Source organism: Stegodyphus dumicola, chromosome 3 (genome assembly GCF_044657685.1).
Source record: "Stegodyphus dumicola isolate Sdum_Otavi_A_Nest chromosome 3, ASM4465768v1".
NCBI lineage: Eukaryota > Metazoa > Arthropoda > Arachnida > Araneae > Eresidae > Stegodyphus > Stegodyphus dumicola.
The window spans coordinates 16,912,894-16,932,035 of record NC_140770.1 but is presented as its reverse complement, the minus strand read 5'-3'; the positions used below and the strand labels follow the sequence as shown (position 1 = coordinate 16,932,035).

The window sequence follows — 19,142 nt, the reverse complement described above, 5'->3', positions numbered from 1 at the left end:
ACAAAGCTTTAAAAATAATTGTGACAGATATCGAGATATATTTCTCTTTGACAATAAAGACAAATCTGTGTTTTCTGTTGAGTTATAACGTCTTGTGCGCTTTGCTATCATAAACTAAGTTCGACATTAGAAGACAGTTTAGAGAATTACCTCTAAGTACTACAAAGTCAGGAGAAGGGTGTAAAGAACCCTTTGTTAGCTCAATTAAAGTTCATAGATGGCGCCACCTTCTGCTTACAAAAAGTCAACACTTTTCGCCTAACTCAAAAAGGTAATGATTAACTTAAAATTAAATGAAATTAAATAACTTAAAATTAAATGAAATTAAATAACTTAAAATGAAATGAAATTAAATAACTTAAAATTAAATGAAATTTAAGTTTAGCCCAATGGGTTAACTATCGCGCAGGCTGGCTTTGACTCAAAAGTTCGCGTACACAACCCTAATGGCAGAAACAGCTCTACGCCACAGAAATCTAATACCTAGTAAAACGAGACAGCAACGTGTCCTTCATGCAGGCAGAACACGCTTTCCAAAAACTTCCCTTTAATACTAACTTCTTTCTACTTCATTTGAATACACGCGAGCTAGATAATTTACACTCTAGCAAGAACGTGTGGGTTAAAAGCAAAGGGGTAGGGGGTAGAAAAATAACTTCATGATCAAATAAATTATATAAATTGTAAGATTCTGTACTGTGTAGTTTTAAGTTACAGTTAAAGTTGAAGGAACTTAAGAACTGATAAGCGAATGATCGCTTGAGTTCGTGAGACAGTAAATCAGACTTGAAAAGGGTTAAAGACCCTTTATTATTCCAAATTAAAGTTTAACAGAACTTTGTCTTGGAGTTTTACAATAAAACCGCCACTAGGGCTTGAACTCAAAAACTAAGAAATTAACTTAATTAATCTTAACTAAAAAGATATAGCCGAAGCTATGAAAATTCTATCCGAGTTGGCCCCTTAATACTGAATAACGACGAAGCTATTAAAAGCCTAAAGTACGGCCGAGTGTAATAATAGCTTACGAGAGAGAAGCCTAAAAGACGGACGTGTGCTAGCCAGAATCACTGGTTCTTTCTCACTAAGACAGTAGAACTTCGCGGTTAAATACTACTCCACAAATTTGCCTTCAAACGCGATTCTAAAACTACGTTCTGGCCGGAAGTGGTTAAGTTGAAATTAAGAAGCGATAGGAAAGGAACTTTAGGCTAATCTTTAGAATATGGTAACAGGTAGTTTGGCGATATTTTGGTAAGGCGGTAAAGGTTACTACTAGCTAGGACTTTAGCAATAATCTGAGAAGTACACAGTTCGAATCACAGATTATTTTGTCTCAAAGAAATGAGAGATCATGAGACATGTCATCTGACATTTTCCGGAAAATTCCGATCGGATTTTAGCTAATCAGCACTTAGAAATAATTTCGCTGCTAAAGTGCAGAATCGCCCACTTATTTGTTTGGCGCTTAAGAAGAATTGGATTTTTGTCAATTTTCTTTGATTTTTTTCAGTGAAAATAGGTCGATGTGTACATAGATAAAGTCAAGAGTGTGTGAAATGCCATTTTTGTGCAACTCTGGGATGTTTTTTTAAGCGAAAATAGGTCGACGTGTACATGGATACCGCGTATGTGCAATTCTTAAAAACGCGGCAAGCAGTTTGCGATTCTGCACTTTCTCCCAATTTCGCACCTAATCTTCGCCATCATTAAGCATTTTTGTTCCAGAAAAGTGCTAGTATAAGCCTAATTCGCCTAGCAGATTGGTGGAAAAAATGTTGAGTAAACAAAAAAAAAAAAAAAAAAAAAAAATGCCTTTACTTCGTGAAAACAAAATGGCGTCCAAAACAAAACTAGCAGATATCTGTAGCAGGGTTCGTCGCCAAATTTTCGCCAAAAAATCGCCAAGTTACCATAATGTAAAGCTTCACCGAACTTTGACACAAAATTTAACTGTTAGGAAAATTAATATAATCCATACAAAATCCTCACAAAGATAATCAATTCACATATAGATACATTGTTGAAAAATGATGGTATCTTCTTAATTTCAAGTAAACTCATATTTCAAAAGTTCGAAGTATTCTGAAATTCTGAATATCGGAATAAATTCTAAAAATGAATGATACTTACACTTTAAAGAACGATTTTGTTCCATACAGGAATAAGGCTTCGCCCATAAATGTTCCGGAAAGATCCTGATGCATTCTCTCTGCTGAATTAAGAAAACTTTCTAGAGCATTTAAATTAGTTTTCCATGAATATTTGTCACCAACGCGTTTGAGTGGAAGCATATCTAAGTCGTAATTGTCCCGTTTATCAACTGGTATTTGCTCCTAAAAAAAAAAAAAAAAAAAAAAAAAAAAAAAAAATCATATTTTTAGAACAAATTAAAATAAATTATAATTAGCCCAGTAGGGGTATTAATTTCATTTTGGTATTTTTGGTCAAATCACTATAAACGGCGAATCATTTTCCAAATTATTTCCACCTAATGTTAGAGCCCTGCATCATATTTAAATAAATTAAACAATGAAGAATCTACATAAATCTATGTATGTTTTTCGCATTGTGATAAAACAACGGTACCTAAAGCCATCCAATTTTGAACAACGTAACCCTCCACCCGAATATGGGCATGTGGAAGCACTGATTTGGAATTTGTTTTATTATCTATTTCATATTTTGTAAAGCATTTTTGAGTTTGGGGATTAAGAAACTCAACGATTTCAAAGCGAGTAATGGTAACATTGTACGGAAAAAAAAAAAAAAATTTATCTCCAGCGCGAGAGACTCTGTATCGGAAATTCTAAAGATGTGGTCTTTTAAAATTACTTTGTAATATTGCTATTGAATTGAATTTTATGATTTAAGTGCAAAAAAATTTAATGTTTAATAAATAAAGATAACACACAATACGTTAAAAAAAAAAAAAAAAAAAAAACCTTTGGGCGTAATACACCTATGCCTTGGTTATGCTTTACGTTCACTACAGGCATCAACTTCTTAGAGTTTAAACCTTATCATTCTAACTTGTCATACGGCCATTCACGGTTGTAGAAAAAAATTTAGAACGCTGTCACGCCACTCACCCGAAGGCGAAAATAAGAGTCTGAGAGATCAGGCAATTAGAGCTTTAAGGTCGCAAGTCAAGGTGGCGTACATTAACATAATAAAATTTCAGTCATGAAAGTCAAAAAATTTCAGTCATCATCTGAATCCTGACTGAAGAACATAAAACTGCTTAGTGAGAGATTCGAGATAATAATATCTAATTCTTGAGAATTCAGGGTATGAGTATCACGTGACCGGTCCGAGCCAATACGGTTGGATCCACAGTGGTCGGCGTGGTGAGTTCAATTATTTACACTTTGTACAAATAACACTAAAAGTCTTTGCCTCTCCAGGCACTAAGTCCATATTCTTAGTAGTAAACACAAACACAAATTCACAAACATGAAATAAATCTTGGTTAAATACTTGGATGAATACTAGGATTAAATACAATTGATTAATACGTACTTCAATAAAATGAGATAAGTTGGATATTTACAGCTATATGCATATTTACTATATGCATATTTACAGCTGCCACTTTACATTGTGGTGAATTGACCTAGGTCGTTTCACGACGCTTTCCAAAGTGGGATCATAGTTCGTAAGTTCTCTCAACGTATTGACTGGCGAATTCTCCATTTTCTCAAAACAGTTCTGAACATCCATTAGGATCTGCTCCGGTATTGGTTTAATTTTTAAATCTTCATAAATGATCGTATTTCTAACATACTAAGGCGCATTAAACCATCGCTCTCAGTATTTTATTTTGCAGGAGGTTAACTTTCCTTCGTTCAGTCTTTAACGCCGTGGCCCAGGCCGGGGCTGCATAAAGCAAAATTGGTCTAATACCTATGCCTTGAGATTCGAATCCGGGCCCATTGCTACGGCCAGTAAGGTTCACTAACCACTATACTGGCTGCGCAGCTAGTTTCTCATACCTTGCGGTCAATGACTAGTTAGTTCTCTTCTCTAACTACCCAAGAATCAGCATAAATCTTTTAAATCAGTGTAACTGTCAACACTAGCTACGACATTATTAAATTGGAACCTGTGTTGCAGAGTTTTCTTAAAATCAAAGTCTTGATTCGTTTCAGTACGATATTCTGTAACCAAGGCAAGACGGAAAGGGCTGCTCTTAACTCCCAAAACAACTAATATGGTGAAACGTTTTAGGTTTCTTCTCTTTTAAATTATCCCATCAAAGAAAACGCAAGAATTCTCTGTCCTCTTTGCAAACACTTATTTCCAGAAAGTCTTTTGCAATATCTGCAGTAAAACCAAACTTCTTTCTAAATCGCCATAGAATTTCTGGAATCAATTTGATGAGATCTGGCCCAAATTGCAGACACTAGTTCAAGGAAAGGTGGTTTTGCAACTTTACGGTCAACTACGGTCGAATGGAAGTTGAACCAAAGACTACAGTCGAATAGAAGTTGAACCAAAGACTACGGTCGAATAGAAGTTAAACCAAAGACTACGATCGAATGGAAGTTCAACCAAAGACTACGGTCGAATGGAAGTTGAACCAAAGACTACGGTCGAATAGAAGTTGAACCAAAGACTACGGTCGAATGAAAGTTGAACCAAAGAATATAGGGACCTCTTCACCTTCTTTGATTGAACTGCTGGTTTCATTTGTGACAAGTCGATGAGGTAAGCAGTTCCCATTCAGAATCCCTTCATTTGGAGGGATATCCTCAGCGACTCCTTTATCAAGCCATTACAGAAAACATTTTGATATCTGTCATACATGTTGTTAAACAAGAGTTTTGTAGTTGTCACTTTAAGTCTTCTCTGGCGAAGTTAAAGTTATCAGGAAAAAAGTTGCCCATGGCAAACAAACTTCGTAACTTTATCTTGATAAAATTTCTCTGTTTCGGGAAAATGTTCTTTAGTTTTCAGGTTTATCACACGTTTTAACTTTTCCTCCATGAGGTTCTCGATTTCAGTGACATTTCTAGAGATCAGCAATTTCCATTTTCTTCACAGACAGTGATGTTACGGTCATTGCAAAGTTTCAGCACCCACTTGAGGGACTTACCCATTAATGTCTATCGGAGATGGCTTTCGAGTGCAATTAAATCTGAGGATAATATTTTTTTCCGCCTGTCTTTAATTCTTTTAATATACATGTAATTTTTATATATTTTTATGTAATTTTTATATATTTATTACATAATTTTTATATATTTATTATATAATTTTTATATATTTTTATACATATTTTATATATATTTTTATATATTTATTATGTACACCTTGAACACAAAAAATGGGACAGTTCTATAGCTCCCGTTCTGCTGGACCGTTGTCGAAATTTAACTTGAGCTTTCCATGTCTCGAAAGCGCGACTTAGGATATATATAGATTTATATTTAACATTATTCTAACATAGGTATTTTGACTCAAAATCGGAATTTTTCTGAAATAACATACCATTTTTTTTTCCATATTTCAATTCTACGACTCATATCATGCCTGGATATTAAATTCTGTAATTTTTGGTGAAAAATGTATGGAGAAATTTAAAAATTTACCTTGGCGCATTTTTTTCAGTTCGCGCCAATAATTCACTTGGCGAACTTCGTAATTTATAGCAACCTATTTACCTTTCCCTTTTTTTCACTGTACACGAGTGGAAAAGAGGTCATAGTTCATACTTTCAACTAATTTTAGCAAAGTGCACAAACCAAATTTGGCGTTATTATCGCTTATAACGAATATGCCAAACTTCAAAACGCGCCAAAATGTAAATTCACGGGTATCTTAGGAAATTTTGAATAAAAGAACTTACATTTTTTGCAGGTATGCTCAGAAATATATCTACTTTAACATAATGTGAAAACATTTATAGGTTCTATATATCCAAAATGTTTTTCGAAAAATTTATATAAATTATTTAAAAATAAATCGTAAAAATTTGGCGAATTTTATTTGGAATGAACCTAAATTTGGAAATGTGAAAGGAAGAATCAAATAAGTTAAATAAGACGTAGGCAATTTCCTCTAAAACTTGCCTTTGCTATGACCATCCATAAGTCTCAGGGCCAAACGCTTAAGCGTGTTGGCATTTTTTTACCTGAGCCTGCATTTGGACACGGTCAACTTTATGTTGCCTGTTCAAGAGTTCGTGAAAGAACGGACGTAAATTTAAAAATAATGGATGATCCTCTGCTTATCGAGCTTAAAATTGATGGAAAGATCTACACAAGAAATCTTGTGTACAAAGAGATCTTTGACATGGGAATTAACATTTTATTATGTAAACCATCTTTATTTATTGCGCTAGCGGCGGCTCTTGAGAAATGTACCGCCAGTGGTTTCCTTCACTGCAGTCTACTTTAAGCAATTAAAGAAGTAGAAGGGGGAAACTCCGTGGGGCAGTAAGAAAAGGGGCGTCCTCGCCACCTGCCGGGGTAATTCAGTTTGAATTAGCAGACACCTTTGCACAAATCCTTTTAATTACAATTTATAATATTGTTGCGTGCGTACGGGTTCGTTATGAAATGAATGCACAAGTCCGATGAAAAATGAACAAAAATTTATTATTATCACAACAAAAATGCTTAAATTTTCTCAATTTATCATGCAGTATTACAATATCTCACAGTAGTTATCTTTTAACTACTCAAATGTCCAATAGAACGTAATTCAAAACAGCTAAAGAACGCTAATCCGCGAATTCGCTACAATCAACAAGAGCAGTTTCCTAAACAACAACAAACTAAGCAACTACTACAAACTGAGATGTTTTCCTCCTTTTATAAGATTTTAAAATCACGCGCTAGAATTTTCCAGTACTTTCTCGAAATCAAAAAGAGATATTTATTTATTTAACGCACGCGCTCTTGTATTTTTAATTTTTCCGGCTTAGCTTTCTTTTAATATTCGTCACGCGCTGCACTGCGCGAGAAATAAAACCATTTAATTTATAATTGAACTAACATTAGCTTTTTAAATACCAAATTCGTAACAGTATCTAGAACAGCGGTCATTTCCTATGACCGCCGGGCTTTCTGGTAAATTATAATTACATTAAGTGGTATACTTAGTTTATTCAAAAGCATTTTATAATAAACAAGATTTTACGAATTTCTATACAGAGTACAAAATTGATTTGTAAAATGGTGAGTACGTAATGAGAATGGCACAAAAAACCGTAAAATTTTCGGATGAACAACAGTTAGTAAAACATGCAGCTCGTAAATCAGACGTTCAAAAAAATGTCGACTTAACTGTATATGTTTGAAATTAATCAATTTCTTTACTTATTTAATAACTTCGGACGAATGGTAATATATTTAGCAGAGAAAACCTTTTTAATTAACAACGAACTATTTTATTTAGCATTCTAAACATATCAAAAAGAATAACATTCCATGCGTTATCACGATCAAAGCAATATATAAGAAAACATCACTGTTGCCACAAAAAATCTACATTATAATGAACATATTAAATTATTGTGTATTAACTGAGTTCGTGCACATTTCTGAACAGTATATGTGTACTCAATGGTGAAAATTTACAAGTCCGTTTAAAAAAGCGAATTAAATAATTTTATATGCAAATAAATTATTACTAATTTGTAGAGCTTAATGGATCGTAAAACATTTTGTTTTATTCATAAGAATTTCGCATTTAAAAATTAGATTAATTAAATAAACCTTTTTTCAGCAGGAAAATACTCACTGGTGGCAACAGTTTAACCATAAATTGCACAACGGCTTTCTTCGCTGTCCTTTCATCTGCTCCAAGCGGAATGGCATTCAGAGACTCTTTGAGCAAGTGCAGCATTTGTATCACTATTCCGGAAGAACGGACACTAAAATTTTGAGGCGTCATATCTTCAACGATTAATTTTTCTACCTTTTCCGGCTGAAAAAAAAAAAAAAAAAAAAAAAAAAAAAAAAAAAAGCATACACACACAATTAGATCGTCTTAATTTTATACCCGTATGAACCCTCTATTTAATTTACTGTTTGAGAAAAAAAAAATCTGTTATTTTTAAAAATACACATAATATAGAATCACAGTATTACATCTAAATGATTGATCAATAAAATAAATATACGCGTAAATTATTAATGTGCGTTTCACACATGTTGAAGTACCCGAAATCACTCTTTAATTAGAAGCCACATATTGGGGTAGTAGGTCGTTAGACACCCGAAGATTTATCTATATTTGGTGTATTTAGCTATCGCTTATATTTTATATTTGATGCCTTCTAAATTACATCATATTATTGCGTGAGTGCGAGTTCGTAATAGATTGAATGCACACAAATCTGATGATAGCTTGATAAAATTTATTTCACGGGAAAAAAAAAAAAAAAAAACTTCACTTTTGGAGTATTCCACAAAAATAGTTGCACAGCTCTTCACAGTATCAGCAATTACACTTCAAATTACTAAGATTGTTAAACACAAAGCAATGCAAAGCGCATCTAAAATTCGAATTTTCGGTTTTATATGAATTTTAAAGTCTTTAATCCTTAATTTCCTTCCGTACGCACAGAAAAATTGAATGAAAAAAAATTTATAGGTTACTATAGGTTACTATGAACCTTCCTTATTTATAATAGATGGCAGCTGAACACAAACCAGTCCATATATTTTAGCCATCTTTAGTTTTTTAAGACCCTCATATTTCAAAGAAATCTTCCAGATTTTTTTTAGGATAGAAAAGGAATTGTTTGAAAAGAAATTTCTATGTTATTTTTTCGCTGTATGCTAATCTCCTTATTCTATATTAGTTTCAAATTTTTACCTTGAAATCTTGCCTAAAATCAAACGGCGAACCGTATGTGTGCCCAGACCGGGCTGCGTAATGGCAGACCGCACATTGAGTTGAACAATGTTAAGCAAATTTCGCTTAGTGCGCATACTTGATGGTGTACCTTTGGCGCGGGGAGAAATATTAGCGACTAAGCAACCCTACGCTAGCTTATTCGTGATCACCATGGCTGTCGAGCGTGTTCGAGTGATGTTTACAATTGTAATGTTGTGGAACTTTGCTTATTAGTTATTTTAACGTCCATACCGATTGCACTTGCTTATTTTTCTAATATATATTTCATTGTAATTTGTCAATAATAGTGCATTTAATATTTGTTAACATATGTTCGTAAAAATTCGTTATTTAAATGTAATTTGTTTACATGTTATAATTCAGTAATTGTAAACTGGAGTATCACGCTTAGTTTGTTAGCGTATATTCGCGCTTTTATTTTATCATTTCAAAGAATTTAATAACTAGCGTTAAGGAATTGTAAAACTTCTTCAGTGTTATTTGCAAGCACTTGTTATATCCCTCAGTGTTTCTTTATGTATGTACGAATGGAACGTATGGTAAATCCTGAATTGTTTTTATTGCTTAAAAGTATAATGAATAAATTTTCAACTAATATATCCTAAATTTCAGTCATTTTCTGAACGAAAATTTGTACAGTTCCAAAGGAATGTGCAGAATTTCATAGGTATTATATTTTACATTTTGAATGCAAACACTGCTTCACATTACTTCGCAAAATTTCAGCTTTCTAGTTGTTTGAGCAGTACAGCAAAAAAAATAGTATTTTAACACAGTAATTAATTTCTACGAAGATTTAAACGCCAGATTTGTTTACAATCAGATGGCGGTACATCTACCACATACCGTATTTATCTTCTTTTCAAATCGCGCCAACATAGTAATTACGCCAAATTGTTTTCTGGGTATGCGCAGTATGCGACATTCGTTTAACACTGTTCAACTCAATGTGCGGTCTGCTATTACGCGACCGGGCTCACTGATCATCTAGGACAACTGAGAGTCTGTATTCTTTGTTTCTCCGCATATCATCGGTCAATTCATTGACAACAGTGCTCGTTTCAGCACTATTTTCGAAACTCTATTCAATTAGCGTGCCAGTTTGGGCACACCCACAGAATTAAAACGATAAGTGATATCTTCACAAAATTTTACTAGTGTACTCCTCTTGGCCTAATTAGACTGCCTACCATTTTTTTTTTTTTTTTTTATCAAAATTCCGACTTTAAAAGGTAGCGTGCCTTATAAAAATTTGATGAAATCTTTTTACGAGTTTGGATCTCAAATGGACCAAAAAAAACGAAACATATTAATCGACTTTCATGAAACTTTAATTCATTTTCCCATGATGAATTCCGAATTGGAATTTCAATAAAGGGAGATTATTTTCATTTATTTATTTATTTATTTATTTTGTATAATTTTGTATATTTTCCCTTTTGCATTTTTATTTTTCGAGATTGTACTACTATGAATTCTTTCTTTCTTTAGATTAGTTTTGATATTGTGTTAAACCTCTTATACACGGTTGAAATTATTATATTAAAGCGGAATTGTTTTACTTTTATTCCAATCTACTAATTAATTTAGATGTTTTAAGTTTATTCTACTTCAATCCCGCAGGTATAGTGCAGGACGGGTTTATACGAATAGTTTGGTTTGGTTTTATTAGATTACGGCAAAGCACTCGAGGGCTCTCTGCCTTAAGGGAGGGATGCCTTCATGGAGGACTTTCTAAGGGAAACTGGCTCGTATACATGTTACACATGGGGAAAACCACGAAAAGCCAGCCCGTTCGCGGGACTCGAACCTCGGACCGAACTACCAGTGTTCAGCGACGTTACCGCTCGGCCGATGTTGTGCTGTTTATACGAATAGAGAATATTTGTTAAATTCAAATTTCATTCCGTGCAGCAACAGCGCAAGAGAATTATTTACATTAATTTTACTTTACTATATTCTTGTGAAACAATATAAATTTCATATTTTGGCAGTCAGGCACAGGAATAATGATGCTTGGCATCAGAATCCGGACATTGTTGTGGCAAGCAAGGCACCTAATGACGATAGAGAAGAAGTTAGCTTTTTTGATTTCCCATCTTTATTTAGTACAAATGGCAAATGATTATTCTTTTCGATTCTCCAAGATTACATATACGATAGTAATTTAAACTAAATAGCATTATCTTTAAATTTACTTCGACATATTGTTCAAGCAAAGGAAGACAGATGGGAAGAGCGGCAGCAAAGGTATTACAGCCAAAAGTCGTTAATCCGGACTCGTCGGGACTTCGGCGATTCCGGATTATCGATTTTTCCGGATTATAGATCATCAGTTTAAATCTCGTAAGATGTCATGCAGAAATTCTAAAATTAAAAATATGAAACCTTAATTTATGAAATAAAGAACAATTATAATCTAAAGAGTATCAAAATTTACAAAAAAAAAAAAAAAAAAAAAGCTTAATATTAATTTGTTTACTTTATTAAACATATCTTTCAATGTAAGTTTTCGTTTTATGTGATAATACTTTCTCTTTAATTCTGTAAACAGACACAATTTCTTGTTCAGTTACAAAGTTCCGCTGTTCAAGTCCCGTTAATTGTTGTGTCGAGAATACCGACTAACTTGTCAATCGAAATTTTTTCGTTTTCACTAACCTCTCTGTCACATTCTTCATGTCTTTATCCATTTTTTGCAGCAATTCCACTTTTTGTTTGATGGACATGGAAACATACTTTCGTTTTGTACGATCCTTTGGGAGCTCCAGAATCGGAAATTCTATTTGACATAATCGAAAGTTCAAGTTTACATTTATAAAATTGCTCTTACAGTCTGCAAAAAATAATTAGCCGTATCCAATTCGAAGATTAAGGAACAACGCAATCATCAACATTAACTGAAATAGATAATTAGATAATTTTAGATTATACCGTCCGTTATACATAAAACGTATTCTGCGCTTGCGCACACGCGTATGCGCAGTGGTAAAAAGTTCTTATGCACACGCGTAAACGCCTATGCGCATGTGTCAACGCGGCGCATGCGCAGAAAATTTTTAGCTTTGTGGTCCGGATTATAGATCATTCCGGATTATGGGTGTCCGAATTAACGACTTTTGACTGTATAGCACGAGAAGAAAGCGGTCTGACGAAAAATGGCTCGAACTCTGCATTTACAGTAACGGTTGCATAACATGCCAGATTGTTCTCGAAAGTACTGTTCTAGGGGAGGGAGATCCTGAAATTGCGAAAAGTTAATTAGAGGTTGCCTGTTCGCGTAGAGCAAAACCATCGTATTTTTTCTATTTTACATATATATTGTTGCGTTTTTTTCTTCCTTCAGGTTCGTACGGGGTTTGTAGACTTGGAGTGAATAACTACGACACTTGATGAAGTATCGAAACACACTTTATTGGCCAGTATTGTCAGGACAGCTCCAAAACACGTTTTTACAGTCGTCGATGAACTACTATAAACACGCTGACACGATCAGCGACACAGCGTCCAGGTTATCAGGCTATCACGGTGGAGACAGCTTCATTGCAAAGCACCAGAGTACAGCTCCCGACTCTGCTCGGTCGTTCTCGGAACTCCACGTACTCTCGAGACTCTCCACGCGATGCACTCGACAAAATATAAGAGTATAGCTCTCGACCCAGCACAGTCTAAGACAAAACTCGACGATACACTAATTCGCAATGCACTAAGACTCTCTCGATGCACTCGACGACCAACTCGGCGCTAGACTTCGAGGCACTCCCTCAATGACTGACTATCAGCTCGCTAGACGAGGCGCACACACACTGACTGCGGAACCAGCAGGGTTCATATAGCTTTCGGCTTGTGTTCGATAACATTCTGGGCTAAACCGGTAATAATTCGTTCTAGAAAGTTCTCCATCCGTCCATGGTATATCGCCACTTTTGTTGTCTCATTCATTTGCATTCAACGGGATTCTAAAAAGTCATTCTCGTAGGGAGTTACAAGCGGAAACAAGACTTGATAGGAAAGTGATTTTGAAATTAAAAAATCTGAAAACTTTCAGACTGTAATAGTTGATGGCAATAGTTTGAAAAGTGAATCAAAGCAGAAAGTGAATCGACGCAAAATGCCAAAACGAAATTAATACCCCTTCTGGGCTAACGCCTTTTGGGCTAGTAACTGTTACAAAATTAATATATACCTTACAGAATAATAAGAATCTCTCGGTGACCTTATTTAAGGTATTTCTCCCGCCTTCTTAGCATGCTTTCGTGGTGTAGTGGTCAGCACGCTCGACGCGAATTCGAGAGGTCCGCGGTTCGAGTCTCGGCGAGGGCATTGCTCATTTTTTACATCTTTTGCTTCAAAAATACCTAATGTCTCTACAACATTAATCTCTTTTTCTCGAATAGTCTTACCTCCCTGCCGAACTGGCCTACAGTGGCCAAGTGGCTAAGACCTCTGAATACCGGTATTTCGACATGGCTTGGGTTCAGACTCAGAGAACAGGTTGTCTGCATGGTTGATTTTCGTCGCTTTCTCCATGCGTAACAGGAATATGAACCAGTATCCCTCAAGGGTCGTTCCCACTGGGGTTTAAGTGAGCTAGCTAATGGGGGCAACTAAAGTAGTCGACCCATTTCCAAAACCAGTTTTTTTCCCCCATAGGGCAGCAAGTTAAAAAAAGCTGAACTGCAGGCATAGCGGAGCTAGTCGACATATGGAATTGACTCCGTTAGCTCAGATAAACCCCAGTGGGAACGGCCCTTTAGAAAGCCTTCTACGAAGGCATCCCTCCTCTTTGGCAGAAAGCTCTGTCGGGCTTTTCCGTACTCAAATAACCCAATCCCTGGAGAATTCAGAGAAAGCTGACACTCTCCTGACCCTCTCTCGAGTTTCTCATTTACCTGCGTCACTTTTTTTCCGATTGCTTCGCTCTACACTTTAGCTAGACCTACTCTTGCTTCGTTTCCCTGTATGATTTAGCCTCTGTGGTCTCTCTTAATTTATGATTTACTCACCGCTATGTGGCCAGCCTTTGTCTGGCTTTTAAATGTACAGGAAAACAAACGTCCTCTCGACGAACTCGACAATAATAGTATCCAAGTACCTCTCGACAAATGTTCAGTAGCCAAGAGAAACATTAAATTTAAAAACTGCACAGAATTATCGCCGTCATTTTTCCGAGTGGCAACAGTGCTGATAACAGCAACAGTGATATATCAGCAACAATGGCTGCGTGCCATCGATTTGATGGGATTTCATCAAAGAACATAAAATAAAAAAAATCTCATTCGAATTTTGAAAAAAATCGTTTCTAGGTGCACTGGCTCTTGTCTGGATGCACCCCTATGTAATAAATTTCGTAGCCCTGGGTCTATTAGCTTACACGCAGCACGAACGAAAGACACACCACAGACACAGACTCTTTCTTTTATTATATGTAGAGATAATAAATTCCTTCTGAAATAGCAAAAACTCGTCCTCATTTCTTTCAGTGTTTCAGTTTATTATTTTTTACCCAATTAAAATATTTTTTGTTTCACCATAAAGAAAAAATTTGATGTGTACACAACATGACTTCCTTGTACGGAATTTTAAATTATACGCATTTTTTCTTGCATTTCGTTTAAACATATTGGATTTAATTAAATCTACTTCGCCAACAGCGCATAAACCACAACAGAATAAATGCATTCTTTAAAATTCCCTCTATTTGTTTACCATAGCGACACTCTGGCGCTAGGTTCACTTAAGAGTATTATATTTCGTTCATATTATAACTCAGAATGCACAAAATTTATACCATTTAATTAGATTAGATTAGATAATTCTTTAAATGATATATTATAATTTATAACATTTAAAGAATTATCTAATCGTTGCCACATGTTCTATTCAAATACTATAATAAAGCTAAAACGATGTATAAAAGAAATTAAGCAAGCAAAACAAAAAAGAAACAGTTTTTCAGTATTTCTCATTCAATTAATTCAGTTCTCACTTCGCGAAAAGGCAAAAATACATAAAAATTCAAAATATATGTATTAAAAATTACTAATTATTAAAAATTAAGTAAATCTTAAACACTTATTTCCTCGAAAAAATTCCAGAAAGGATTAAGCATGATTTAAATCGCAAGAATAAATGAAGGCGTTATCTTTGTTGTTGTTGCGAAGCTACGTTTCTCTAGATTGGCAACAATGCTGTTTCAAATGTTAACAAGCAAGGGCCGCCATCAAAAAAAATTATTAGGCTTATCGGCACTTAAACAACTTTTAAATTGTTGATAATTCTAAAAATATTGCCTACAGATTTATTAATGGCATAAAAACCTTAACCGGAAGATAAGAACAACATAATTCAATCATTTTTAAAGCAAAAAAGGTACAATTTACAAACATATGAGTAAAGAAACTGAGATCACTGAGCCGGGTAACAGAGTGGATATATATATAAATATATTTATAAAATACGTTTGGCGTGGCCGATTGCAAACAAAATACGAGGTGCGCATCTACATGTTATAGCAGTTCTATATACAAAATGTCAGCGTTCTGAGGCTACTTGTTTTTGAGTTATGCCAGATACTTACATATACGTACTTACAGACGCCACGAAAAATTCTCTTCAGAATTCATTTTAAAGCAGTTTCGTAATTTTTTTTTTTTTTTTTTTTTTTTTTTTTTTTAGGAAAAGTGTCTTTTATTCTGTCCTTACGTATAGATATCACGCAAAAACATCGTTAAATTGCATTCGAAAGCGGTCAAAATGGATATTTTCGTTGAAATATGCTGCCTGAAACTTTTCGCGATTACAATACTTCCTTTTTACTTCGTACAAGGAAGTAAAAACGTAATCCTTAATGATTTTAGTTCGCATTTTACGATACGTTTTTAATGTCTTTAATTTTTCAGACTTCTTTGTTTATATATATTTTCGTAGGATTTAAATTCGTTTTGTAAAAGCTGCGATATACCTTTCTAAGAGCAAGAGTGAGGGCTGTTCTTCCTCCCATGCTGTGTCCAACCAGCGTACCGCGAGATATTTGGTGACAGTTTAAAAAATGGTCCAAATCCTCCGCCAAAATGTCGAAATTGAAGTCATCACTCCAAGGACTTTCCCCGTGGTTTCTAGCATCCACAGCATACACCTAAAGCAAATAAATAAATAAATAAATAAACAATTAAAAAAAATCTGAAAGGTTTCAGATACATGTGGTTGTAACAACGAAAATTGTTTAGTGTGTTGAATTCCACGACCATAGTAACTTGTGTATTTTAGTGAATTTATGATGCATCCGTTGTTTGTGAATTTGAATATATTTACTTGGTTGACAATTTCGATGAAACCTCACTTCCGGTTACCATGATAGTTTTAACTTTGTTTTAGCTTCCTGATTTTATTTAAATAAAAATAGATTGATGTGTACATGGACAAATTTAAGGCAGTGCGCAATGCCTACTTTGTGCAATTCTAGAATGTTTTTTTAAGTGAAAACAGATCGATGTGTACATGGACGCAGAGTTTGTGCAATTCTTTGACTTCTTATTTTGGTTTTGTGTAGCAGCCATCTTGAAATTTTGCCTTCCTGGCGCCGATCTTGGCGTCAAAAAAGAATCGCCAAGAAACAAGGGGCACCCAATTGTAAACTTTTACCCTTAAAAGTTACTACTATGTTTACGTTTAAAAATCACATAATAGTGCTGTTATTGCCGCCATAAAAATTTGCCAAATTTTGAAGGCCAAAATAGATTGACGCCAACTTACTTCGCTTATGGATGATTAGCCCTAATTATTATGGCAGCAGCAGTTTAATCATTTCCAAAGCAAAATTATATTTGCTTGACGAGTAGAATTTACATTTGAATTCAGTGGTACTTCTGTTTTACATATATTTAGATACCTGGAATTGATTTAATGGTGCGTGTATATTTTGACTATTAAATTACAAACCTCCTGCAGGAGAAGTTAGCATGCCTACGTTTTCACCGTCTTCTTCATATCCTCCAGGGCCGTTTGCATTTTATTCAAGACAGCTCAGCAAAAAAAAGTTAAGTTTCACATCGATGATAACAACCAAAACCTAACGGCAAAGAATTGCGTAAAGCAGGGACATTCTCACGATAACCCATATTCATGCATGATTGACTGCACGTGGCAATTTCAAGAACAAAACCGTATCAAAAGTTTAAATACCTGATTTGAAAAACAAAACAAAAACAAAATATTGGATGAGTGCTTTTTAAATCCCAGCGTTGCTTTCGAAAACATACTCGGTTATTAGTGGGTTACAAAATCGTAAAAATCAAATAAGTACAAAGTTAGATATACATATTATAAAGAAAAACCTTTTAATTTGTATTATTTTAGTAAAATGCACATAAAAGTAATAAAAAAAATTAGTTATCACAATGTTTTTGTTCATTTACAACTGAAAAATCAAATCGCGGAATCGCTCCTGCTAGTGATGGAGTACTTGCAAGAAAATTAAATAAGCTGAAAGTAATCATTCTTGCGTAACATGCCCACCAGAAGCCGAGCGGTAAAAGTCGCTGAACACTGGTAGTTCGGTTCGAGGTTCGAATCATGGGAACGCGCTGGCTGCACGGGCGTTTTCATGGTTTTCCCCATGTGTTTCATGCATACAAGCCAGTTTACCTTAGAAAGTCCTCCGCGAAGGCATCCTTCCTCTTAGCTTTCGAATGCTACTGTAAATTAAATAACTCAACACTTCAAAATGAAGACACAGACTTCGTTAGAGATCTTTTTTAGAGACTTAATCACTGATCTTTTTAGAACCTTTCTAAAAAACGAGAGATCATAGACTCTTCACGTTACGCAGTGATTTTTGCCTATCAAAGATGATTTGAAACAACTGGCACTTCCATTCGCCAATGGGAAGTAGGTAAGCGAGTCATGGACGGCAGAAGTCAGCGCTGTTATCTCATCTTGTCCGAAGCTCCAGAAGTGATACTTTAGTTAACATTATCTTTAATTTCAAGAGCAGTGACAGGAGCCAGATGTGCGAAACGCAACTCATCGTACACTTTCAGATGTGGGGTTGCGAAGACTCTCATCCAAAGACGTAAGATAGCTGTGGTTACTTGTGACTACACCACTTGCAGCACGCATATATTATCGACACTGAATGATCTATCTTGAAAAATGTTCTCGTGGGTCGAAAATTGTCATTCTTATTAAAAATATCCATTACCTAGTACAAAATATACAAAATACAAAAGATATTGGCAGATTACGCGCAAGCAAGCTCATTATGCGATGTTTACTAGAAGATACGTTTTGTTTACTTAGACAAGCTATCAGAAGTGCGACGGCGGTAGAGGTGTCAAGACTTCTGTTCCTTCTAATAGCCTTTGGAAACGTCTGCAAATCCTGAATGGGAGAAGAGAGCTAACTGAAACTATGCTCGTGCGTGTGTAGAAGATACGACAAGAAGGACAAGAGCTAAATTACCCTTTATTTCTCACAGTTTACAGCCGTTCCCGCACTTCGAAATACGACCAGCACTTATGGTCTAAAACGTAGAAAACAAGAAATAAAACTAACTTACCTCAATAAGAACTAAACTTACATACTTTACAAAGACCAGTAACGCGAAGATTGGCCTCTTAACTCCACGTATGTAGTGAGCAGAATGCGAGAAACTACAATACGTTTTCAAGTACCAAAAAGAACTACACTGAAGTGACAAAAGTCATGGGATAGCAATATGCAAATATACAGATGGCAGTAGTATCGCGTAGAAAATGTATAAATGCGAAGTGCTTTGGCAGGGCTTTCGTTTGTGTTCAAGTTATTCATGTGAAGAGGCTTTGATGTGATTATGGCCACACGACGAGAATTAACAGACTTTGAACGCGGAATGGTAGTTGGAGCTAGACGCATGGGTCATTCCATTTCGGAAAGTTGTGGTTACTTGTGACCACACCACTTGCAGGTGTGGCGTAGAGTTGTCAATGTTCACAGACAAGCAACACTGCGTCAAATAACCGCAGAAACTAATGTGGGACGTACGAGGGACGTGTCCGATAGGACAGTGCGGCGAAATTTGTCTTCCTTGGGCTATGCCAGCAGAAGATCGACTCGAGGGCCTTTACTGACAGCACGACATCGCCTGCAGCGACTGTCGTGGCCTCGTGAGCATATCGGTTGGTCCCTAAACGAATGGAAAACGTCGGCTTGGTCAGATGAGTCACGATTTCAGTTGGTAAGAGCTGATGGTAGGGTTCGAGTGTGGCGCAGACCCCACGAAGCCATGGACC

At 35.4% G+C, this 19,142-nt stretch overlaps 1 protein-coding gene across 3 annotated transcripts in view; it reads right to left on the bottom strand.

Annotated features, from left to right (window-relative positions):
- LOC118198600 (sn-1-specific diacylglycerol lipase ABHD11-like) overlaps positions 1-19,142 on the bottom strand; it is a 59,556-nt gene that overhangs the window by 16,275 nt on the left and 24,139 nt on the right. For all 3 annotated transcript variants that reach the window (XM_035370322.2, XM_035370323.2, XM_035370324.2), the window contains exons 3-5: positions 15,836-16,009; positions 7,750-7,935; positions 2,134-2,336 (exon numbers count right to left, since the gene is read on the bottom strand). In XM_035370322.2, the coding sequence (XP_035226213.1) occupies positions 2,134-2,336; positions 7,750-7,935; positions 15,836-16,009 (563 nt within the window). The remainder of the gene's footprint in view (positions 1-2,133; positions 2,337-7,749; positions 7,936-15,835; positions 16,010-19,142) is intronic.